The 11230-nt window shown below is 36.5% G+C and overlaps 1 protein-coding gene across 1 annotated transcript; it reads right to left on the reverse strand.

Annotated features, from left to right (window-relative positions):
• Positions 1-1022: 1022 nt before the first annotated feature.
• LOC128856550 (pancreatic lipase-related protein 2) lies at positions 1023-9998 on the reverse strand. Its single transcript, XM_054091855.1, has 4 exons — positions 9434-9998; positions 2174-2328; positions 1627-2094; positions 1023-1508 (listed from the first exon to the last, which is right to left on the reverse strand). Exons 1-4 carry the CDS (start codon positions 9640-9642, stop codon positions 1114-1116), a joined length of 1227 nt encoding a protein of 408 aa, XP_053947830.1. The 5' UTR covers positions 9643-9998; the 3' UTR covers positions 1023-1113.
• Positions 9999-11230: the final 1232 nt, after the last annotated feature.

Raw genomic sequence — 11230 nt, forward strand, 5'->3', positions numbered from 1 at the left:
AAAGTAGATTTCGAGACCTCATAATTTTAAGGGACGCTGCGTTTTTTAGTTAATATGCAAATAAAGAGAGAGTTTTGTTTATGAAAAAAGAAAGTAGAAAAATACGCCTCATGTTAAAAGGAGGAAATACCTTAAACCAATAATTCGTAAATACTTCGTTTAATGTAACAAACAAAATGAATAATTCGATAAAAAATTAAAAAGTAATAAATATTTTGTTAATTTTAGTTTGATTTACATGTAAAAAAAGTTAAAAGCAGTCAATTTTCCTGCAACATTATTAAAAAAATACAATACAAGTAATTTACATTGTAGCACCACCCTAGGATTCGATAAACGAAAAATTTCCATCGAAAATTAATTCTTCGTACCAAAATATTATTGAGTGTAACTTTGAAATAAAAAAAAAATAACATTTATAGTGCTGAAGTAAATATTAATCTTCGCATGCATTTAAAATACGTTATTGTTTTAATTCGGGGGCTCGAAATAAATTTAAGATACACGCTATTTTACGATTTTTTTCCTAATTTTAGAATCTGAATCTACTTGAACAATGTCGAAAAAAAATTGACCCCCCCTAATATGTGCCCACACGACTAAGTGCTATGTAATATGTAAGTACGCAAGCAGCTCCACATAATTACGTAAATGCTGTTGCAACCGCAAAACAACGCCAAATGCCACACCCGGCCATTGTCCACCCGGTACAGCGCAGCGCTGCTCCGTTCTCTACCGTTTATGGCATTTCGCAACCACAATTCAGAACTGCCAGAGTCATTGCCAACACCATCACTCGACCATCATGCATGTTAACGTGCAAATGCTGCGAAGCTCAAGCTGAATTCGGAATTAAATTCCACAGCGTAACACGCGCGTACAAGCGCATACCGGCCTCCAGAGCAAAGCATACGTACTTACATGCGCACCCTCACATTCCAAGCTGTCAGAGCACTCAATCACCCACACACGCACACACACAACGATTAACTTTGTTATCCTTTCAGTAACAATGCATTTATTTCAATGAAAATACCATCGGTTGTCATTCCATAGCAGTTATGCTGCTCAATGTGCGTGCATCCCGTCAACGCGCAATCAACAAATTCACCATTAATGTATGCGCCGACGTCGCCAAATACGTTGCCACGGCTGTACTACTGCTTCTGCCGCTGTCGGCTCCGCTGCTACCGCGAAAGCGTTCTTTCCCAAAGTGGCCAAGGCATCAGCATGCTGTCGTCGACGCCACCGCTGCTGTTGCTTGTGACGCCGCCGCCTTTGCCACTGTCTGCGTTGCACGAAAGGCGCTTGTGATTCTGTGTCGAAGTAGAAATCGCCATGACTGCGTCGTTGCGAATGGATGCCGAAACGCCCGCGATGGTTTTGCGCGCACTGACCAAGTGCAAACTTCTCATAGCTGCTGCAATGGTAACCGACGAACGGAAATGCCGGATTCATGGATTGCTTGAAAAACACAGCCGATGAGCTGTGGCTGCACGCCACCGCATCTGTGTGAACGGAAAGAAGGGAGAAGAAACAAATGAATTTTTAAATAGTAGACTGTCAATGCGCTGCACGTGGAATTCAAATTGTGCCTGCCCGACAGGCACACAAATACACACTTACTGTTTTGTATATTTGAAACTAAAACTTGACAATGTCGTTGCGGTGCCTTCCCACCATTTGGATAAAAGTCTGCATGCCCCGATTTAATGCTGGTGCCCAATGTGCCGCCAGATGTGTGTAATACTTGTACGAATTGTGCGTCAGTGCGATCTAGACGAAAATCCGGTGATACCGCAGCGGGCAATGTGAAGAGCGGCCCCGCAGGATCAAGGCCAATGATTTGTTCAACTTCGCCATTGAGAATAGCGCCAGCATAGCCAGCTGCATGCGCACCCAAACTGTAACCGGCCAATGTGACGTTACGACGCGTGAAACGGTTTGGACGTAAATTCTCCATGGACATAATAATGCCAGCTACGGTGAGACCAACGTCGAATATCGACATTGAAACGGTCTTGTAGTCCCCCTGCGACAGATTACCCCAATCGACAACGCAAACGCTATAATTTGGATCGAAATGAGTCCAGACTATTTCAAAAAGAAAACAAAAAGTTAGCCTAGCATGGATATTTAAATTGGTGAGAAAAATAATATTTTTTTGGTTTACATTTTAACATATCCTGTACCCATTCCTTGCTGCCTTCGTCGTTCCAGCCATGCAGGAATAGTGCCAACTTTCTGCGCGGATCCAGACGATGAAAGCCACGCATATCACCCAATTGTAGCTCAAAGTGAGCCTCATCTCCCAAATTCATATTCGACCTGCAAAATAAATACTTTATAAGATTACTACAACACGAAGTAGGTGTGGTGAAAAGAACTTATTATTTGAATGGTGTGGTGGCATATACTCGTAAAGTATTCCATTGCTTAAAAAATTTTGTATTACTACATGAACACTAAACAGCACAAATACTACTACTTGAACAAAAAGTTATTTCATATAATAAAAAAAATTATTAAAATAGTTTCTAGCGCGCTCCTGTACCTCAAACTTGAACTCATTTGTCTCGAAACCATTTTGTTCGGTCTGGTGTTGTCAAAAAAAAAAAAAAAAAACTATTGAACCGAATCGTCTAAAATTTTGATATGTTTTTCACAACACCAATGGCTATAGCCCGTACTAGAATCCTAGTTTTATTTTAATTATTTCTTATTTTTTTTGATTAAAGAACTAAAGAAAAAACCGATTTTTGTCAATAGAGTGTCAAATTCAAAACCGCGCCATTTTATCAATTTATTTTTTTTACAGTACGGAACATAGCTACAGTCATACTGTTTAATAATTAGTTTGGTTTTTGTATTTCAGATACATAGGAGAGCCAAAATGGACAACACCAACCAGGTCCAATTTTTCGGAAGGTTGACCCTTCAGTGCCATTTTTAAAATTATTAAAATTAAAAAAAACAATTTTGTTAATTTTTGTATGCATAAAAGAAATTATACAAAAAGCCTAACAAATTTAAATACCGTGTTTCATTTTTTATTACAATACAAATTCTTGAAAATACGAGCTCTGATATTCGAGCTCTAAACCACCGGGACCCCATAAATATGCATTGGGGCAAAAGAAATCCTCTGTTTTTGTGTAAAATATTGGTTAGTATAAAACTATTTCATGGTCAAACTTCAGCTCCTCGGCGAAGCTACGACTAATAATATGCCGGTGAACTTCAATTACAGGGTGGGTCATATAGCGTTTGCTTTTTGAACCACCTATTTTTTTGAGAATGGTAAAACAAACGACATGTCAAATGTGGTCTTAATTTACTTAAAGGTTTGACATTTACGAGATGGGACGGTATACGCTTGAACATAATTGGGAAATATTGAAAACCTATTTCCAAAGTGGTGAGTCTTCTTCTTCTTCCGCGGTTACAGTAAATGGCGAGCGTTACCGTGACATGCTCAACGAGTTGTTTCCAAAAATTGAAGGGGATGACATGGACGACATTTGGTTTGAACAGGACGGTGCAACTTATCACACTGCCAAAGTTATACTCGAACTTTTGGCTACCGTCTTTGAAAACCGAATAATCAGCCGAAATTCCGATATCAATTGGCCGCCTCGGAGCTGTGATTTAAGCCCGTTGGACTATTTTTTGTGGGGAGCCGTTAAGGACAAATGCTATGCGAACCATCCAGAGACGAGGCTTTAAAACACGAAATCGAAGTTGCCATTCATGAAATTGAAGCCCAAACAATCGAAAATGTGCTTAAAATTTGGGTTGATCGAATGGCCTACTGTAAAGCCAGTCGTGGCAGTCAGTACGGTCTTCGGGTCATTTTTGACCCATTTCAGGAAAAAAATTAAGTTTTTTCAAGAACCAAATTTTTTCAGGACTTGATGTTTCGTGACTTTTTCTAATTTATTATATTTTATATAATTAGCGTAAAATTAAAAAAAAAAAATTTAGGCTCTGTCGCGTAGAAATTTTTATACATCTACGACCCTCGGGTCAAATTTGACCCAACGTATAAATCAGACGTTATTTGAATTAAATTTATTTGCTAATAGCAAATTTTCGGCTCAGCGGTTGCATTGTATTATTTAATCTGCTTTTATTGAGTTCACAGTAAACATAAATTTAAAAGCACGTGCTTTGTTTGGTTATTCTACTATGTATTTCGTAACGATGAGTGATAGTGAAAGTGAATTCTGTTTGGCCGCGTTTTCGGATGATGAGGAATCATGTTCTGAATTCGAAGATCATGTTGAGGTTGCAGATTCTTCCGACAGTGATTTTAGTGATGACGAAAATTCTCTTGTGCCTTCTGAAATGATGTCGCCAAAAAATGGTCAAATAAACTTTTCAAAAACCCCTCTTGTAACAAGTGCCGGAAGAGCTTCAAGAGAAAATATTATCAGCTTGGTTCCTGGACTAACGCGTTACTCGTGCTCATGAATTACCGAAAAAGAAATTTCTAGCTTTGAACTATTTTTTCCACCTCCTTTGATACGTACGATATTGACCTACACAAACATTGAGGGAAAACGAATATACGGTGAAGAATGGCTGAATATTGAAAACATCGAACTATTTGCATTTATTGGATTGCTAATATTAGCTGACGTTTTTCGATCAAATAACGAAAACTGTGAAAGTCTTTGGAACCCTGAAACCGGAAGACCAATATTCGCTACAACTATGCCTTTGAAGACTTTCAAAGAAATATCGAGAGTGATTAGGTTCGACAACAGAGAAACTCGAAGTGAACGAAGATCGTAGGATAAATTTGCTCCTATACGTGATTTGTGGAATTAAAGGGTTGAGATATTATCTAAGCTTTACAATCCAACGGAAAACGGTACCATCGATGAACAATTAGAAGCTTTCAGAGGAAGATGTCCATTCCGCAAGTACATGCCAGCAAAGCCTGCAAAGCATGGAATCAAATTTTGGGTACTTTGTGATTCAACAACGAGCTATGTTTAGAACATCCAACCTGGCAAGGCAATCGAAAGAACCCCCGAAAAAAAATCAAGGCATGCGTGTTGTTCTTGATTTGATTGAAGGGCTAAAAGGACAAAACCTCACAACCGACAATTTTTTCACGTCTTATCAATTGGCACAAAAATTATTGAAGAAACGTATTACGATAGTAGGAACAATACGCAAAAACAAGCCCGAACTACCACCAGACTTAGTGAACATAAAAAGAAGACCACTAAATTCATCAATCTTCGCTTTTACCGAACAAACAACTCTCGTTTCGTACATACATACCTAAGAAGAATAGAGCTGTGATTCTACTTAGCACTCTACACCATGATTCAAAAATTAGTAATCGTCGGGATAAAAAGCCAGAAATAATACTGGACTACAATAAATGTAAAGGTGGTGTAGACACATTGGACAAAGCTGTAAGCGGTTACACTTGCAAACGAATGACAAAACGGTGGCCTCAAGTAGTGTTTAGTAACATAATCGACATTTCAGCTTATAACGCTTTCGTTTTATTCAAATCCGCCAACCATACCTGGAAAGAGGTCTGTCTTACAAAGCGCCGTTTTTACTTGGAAAACCTTGGTATGCAGCTCGAAACACCCTATATAAAAAAGCGACAAACTTCACCACGAGCACATTTTTCACTTGAAATTGCCAAAAAAATACGAAAGGATTCTCAACTGGATGCACAACCATCATCATCAGGTCAATTTGGAAACACGTCGGAAAAGAAAATAACTAAAAGAAGTCGATGTCAACTATGCCCAAAAACTGATAACAAAACAGGATTAGTTTGCGACATTTGTAATAATTATATATGTAAACAACATTCTAAAACTATTACTTTGTGTACAAACTGTCTGAAATAATTTATTTCTTTTTTCCTTCATTATTAAATACACTTTTTATTTAAAGTTTTCGTTATTCATGAATATCTTTTTGTTAAAGTTTGTATTATTCACATAAAAATTAAATAAAAATTTTCATAAATATATTAATAAAAAAATATGATAATGGAATAAATATATTTGGATTTTCATTTTTATTTAAGATACCCATTTAATGGAAAAAAACCTAACAGTAAAAATAATCAAAAACCAAGTATAAACCTTGAAAATATAGTATTGGGTCAAATTTGACCCGAAGTCCGTCCGCGTCAGTTAATTTGAAGACCGTAGGAAGGTTAACTACGAGTATTACAATATCGCTACCATAAGCAACATTCACAATTTCAGCGACCTGGCTTGCATTTTCGTGTTTATCAAGAATTTTTTCTTTGTTGACTGCCATTGTTAACACCCTGTAACTGATAACTGAATGAAACAAGCAAAAAACAACAAAAGATTTTTTTTAGAGTGAAATGTCACCTTGACAGCGAGCATAAAATTTAAATTGTCTGATCTATATTTTACGTGATATCAATCACTATAGTCATCTACCGAGAAAATAATGAATTTCTTTTTCCCCAAACTAATGCAAAAGCACCTTAAACAGCGACAAACAATACCTTCACTCTCAACGTTATAATTATTTCAACAAGTGTGCGACATTATTTTTCCCCCCCCAAATAATTGCTTTTCTCGTTTTAAAGTTTAATTATTTTTCAATTTCAAGATTGAATTTTTTGATTGAAAAAACATAGTAAGTAAAAATAAAGTAAAAACGGGGCAAGCTAATGACAACGTGGATACTTGCCAAATAAATATAGCGAAATATTATATTTTATAAATAACTAGCGTACCCTCGCCCGCTTCGCTAGGCGATAAATTCAATGATTTGCTGAAAGAGAATACAATTAACACGAAGCAAAGCAAATTATTTGATAAAATTTCATTCGAACTTTATTGTAACACTTTTTGGTATACATCGTTTTTGGTTTTTCCATCTTTCGCGTAAATGAATAATGACGATGGTTTGCCTACTCGTGAGCAGCTACATACATACAATTGACCATGAGAAAAAATTGGGAATTCTAAATTAATACCGCACATTTGTAGAGACTGTCCTTGCGCTTTATTAATTGTCATAGCGAAGGCAAGGCGAATAGGGAACTGCAAACGTTTGAAATCGAATGGTAAATCCGCCGGAATCAGTGGAATTCTGAGTATCAAAACGTCTTCTCCTTGGTACTTCCCTTTCAAAATTGTTGCTTCGATAACGTTACCCATTAGCTTCTTCACAGCGAGTCTGGTACCGTTGCAAAGTCGGGCACATTAATGTTGCGCAGCATAATAATCGGTGCTCCAATTTTTAATCGTAAATTATGAGGTGGTAGGCCTGGCAAATCGAATGAGTTTAAGAATTCAGTTGGATAATTTACGACATCATCTTGATCAGTAATAGTGCCCATTGACTTACTTATATGCAACTATGTCACCAGGTATTTGATCTAAAATAGCTGCATTTATATCATTGACGTCCTTATTTTTCCCAGCTAAAATTGCTCTTTCGCAGAGCCAATCATGGTTTTTGTAATGTTGGACTATGTTTGGAAATACACTCTGCATCAATGCCTCTTTAGACTGTGCAAAAGTGCAGAAATTGTTAGGCAATGTAATCATTCCTGTTGGATCGACAGACATTTGGCCATTTCCGATTTTCAGTAATTGGTGTAAAAATTCAGCTGCTGACGGATCGCTTTGTAGTTGAACACGTACGTTTGTAGCAAGTGTAAGCGTGTTTACATGTCTCCATAAATACGATGATTTTAAGCATGCATTGATTTCATCTGCAGCCGTAGATTTTGGGATCACAGGTAATGTTTGCCTGAAGTCTCCAGCCAATAAAATCATGGCACCTCCAAAGACTGTTTGGCTTCCTAGTAGATCTTTCAAAGTTCTATCAAGTGCTTCCAATGGTTTCTTGTGTGCCATAGTACACTCGCCCCATACGATGAGCTTACATACTTTAAGAACTTTTGCCTTTCCAGATGTTTTCGAAATATTACATGTTGGTGTTTCATTTACCTGCATATTCAAAGGCAACTTTAATGCAGAATGTGCTGTGCGACCGCCTTCCAGTAATGTAGCCGCAATTCCGGAAGAAGCGAGTGCCAATGGTCAAAAAGAAAAACAATCCACCAGTTCCATGGCTAACATTATTCATGATTGTATCATAAACATGTTGCTGTTGGTCATTCAATTTCGTTAAATTTGATGTTGCAAATGTGTTCAGTTCATTACAATCATAATGGCATTCACGCTCCAGTTCTCGATTGAGAACTTCGGATTGTGTTTTCGTGATGAACAATTTCCGTCTTTGACTCGTTGTTCGTTGAATGTTCGTTGAACAATCACATTGTCCTCATAGATCCGAATTCCCATGTCTTCAAACACGCTCATATCGTTGGAGTTATCTGAATTTTGTGTATTCATGTGTTCATCCCCTTCGGTAAATAAATCCAGAACTTTATTTAAATCTGCCAATATGCTTCTCACAAATCAGTAGTTTGGCGTTCGTGTATGTGTACTGAAGCATTTCTCTTCATAAAGAGCGTACAAACCTCTGTGTTTATGTTTACTCTCCGTCGAAAAAAATTTGAAACTTAGCAAGCTTGTCGCATTTCACAATAACGAAAAATTCGTATATTTATTCAAAAAAAGTTGTACACATAAAACGAATGTTAATTCGAAACTTAATCTAATCGAGCAAGTTCTGCGGCAATTTTCACTAAAAACACAATTTGTACAAAAGTTTTGATTTTTTCTTTTTTTTATATGAAGAAAATATTTTTTTCCCCCATTTATTTTATACATCTGTCCATTGACATTAAGTATGTTGTTTAACAATTTGGTCAGGACTTAAACATTAGGAAAATATTAAAAAAAAATTGCTTTTTGCTAAAAACCTTCCCCTAGTGGATCCCTATAATATGAAAAAAGAACGAATAAAATTGGCCTCGTATCGGCCTAAAAATATGCGTACAAACGAACATCATTTCATTTTTATATATAGATTTCACCTTCTTTAATACACTTAGCTGTGTACCAATCAAACAATCAACAAATCATAAAAATGGTAGCGTATGTTTGCAGTAGCAGTTGCCGCTCAACAGACAGTGCGAAAAAACACGATACGCACAAATGATGCGCATAGTTGAAGCTCATTACATTCTTAACCTCTCTCAATATGTGTGTAGGTCTCAAACTATTACTATTACTACTAACGCTCTTTTGCTTTCTTTTTCGGCTAATTTTAGTTTATTAAAAAAAAAAAACATATCTCGATGCTTGTTTTTGGCATATTTTCGTATGAAATTTATCTCGCACGCACTTTGGAGAATATAAACTTATGCAAATATTTTATCTTTCACATGCGCGCTTTTATAGAAACACATAATTAGCAACAGAAAACTCAATGTGTAAACCAGATAAATATATTATATACGAGTATGTCCGTATGTAAATAGCCTACATACAGTGTACGACACTCAAAGACGATCCCGTGATTTGGTGCTGCCCGATTCAAGCTGGTGCGCAGCATTGTTTCCTGAATGTAACGCATCGAACTCATGAACGCTTTCCATTTGTGCATGTGATGGGACAAAAATGTGGTGCCATAAATTTGGGGTAGTGTCAGGAAAAGCAGTCCACCAAATAGAAAAATCAAATAACGCGTCGACTGCATTCGGAATGCGAACCAACTTCAATAACAAATTGTATAATTAATGGGGCAAGCAAAAGAAATTCACTAAGCAATTAAAAGCGTGTGAAACAATTAACACAATTTTTTTTTTACTTAAATAACGCGTCGTTTCACTTTTGATAGAAATTTCGTGTAATAAAACAACACACTCTTTTTCACATTTAACCGTTACAAGAAGTTTACAACATCTAAGAAACACACCGCTCGGCCGCGCAACTCACAATTTTCAACGCCAAACTGTTTGTGATGCCCTATGGCATAGAACTGATGAGTTGTAATATCGAATCTTATGCGTTTTCCCGCTCATCGTGATGTCTGCCAATCGATTGATCTGTACAAAGCCGTAGTCACAGCGCTACTATCCAACGTTGGTGATACGCTCCAAAGCGATAGCCGGTGGGGCAGCTGTTAGAAGAGAGTTCAAGAAGACCCATTTCCAAGGTAGATAGATAAAACATAGAAAAATGTATAAAGGTGTAAAGCAACAACATAACGTGAATGTAAGCAAGTAGATATATTTGTATAAGAGATCTTCTGGCCTGAGCTGAGTAAATTCTTATCCATAATAGAGCGAGACAAAGTTGTTGTAATCCGTTAGTCTACAAGTGTTAAAGCATTCATTGTGTTGATAGCTATGTGTGTGTGTGTGTGAGCACGTATTTTATCGAATATTTTTACAAGCGAAAGTGTTGCAGTGGGGCGGAAACCACATCGCATTAGCTTCCCAACAAAACTTGTATTAAAAGAAATGAAAGCAAAATAAAATAAAATTATTTTTATCACGAAAGCTTGCGCGCAGGCGCATTCGCCGCAGAAAAAAAAATACTATATAGTAAAAAATCAAACTACACAGCAACCATTCTAGATCGTGAAGTACTATTTGATGGAAAAAGTTATACTAGTTCAAAAAAGACTAGAATTCTACCAGTTGAAAAAGGTCAATTAGAGATGTGCGCAAAGCATATATTCTTTAATACGAAATTATTATAATGGCGCAACATATTGATAAGTTTTGACTATTTACTTATTCCCTTCTTAGTTTCAACTATTATTTTATAAAAGTATAGCTAATTCTACCAAAAAGACCAAAAAGACCTAATAATCCAGATCCGAAACTAAGAGGATTTATGAAAATTCGAAAAACTTGTTTTCAAATTTAAAATTTTTCAATCAAAATTAAAAAAAACCTTGTGTTTTTGAAGCTCATTAAATTTTAGTTTAATAAACTTCAATTTTGTAATGTTTTCCCTTGAAGGTATTGCGCATTTTCGCCATATAACGAATGCGCCGACATTTTTTTCTACAGGATTATTATTAAATCCGAAATTTCCGAATTTTCGAAATTTGTTTTATCGTCCTTATTAATTCCTAATGGCACAAAGATGACAGTTTTCGTGAAAAATTTATGCCAACGCTTTACTTTGGCGGAAGAAAATATTTTTTTTCCTTGTTTACTCCTCTCGGGAGCATAGGTTAGGTTTAGGTTAGGTTAAATGGCTGCCCTAGCTAAAGGGCTCACTTGGACAAATGTTAGGAAATTCGTCCGTTGTGGTACCATACATGGTAGAGG

The sequence above is a fragment of the Anastrepha ludens genome, chromosome 3, assembly GCF_028408465.1.
Source record: "Anastrepha ludens isolate Willacy chromosome 3, idAnaLude1.1, whole genome shotgun sequence".
NCBI lineage: Eukaryota > Metazoa > Arthropoda > Insecta > Diptera > Tephritidae > Anastrepha > Anastrepha ludens.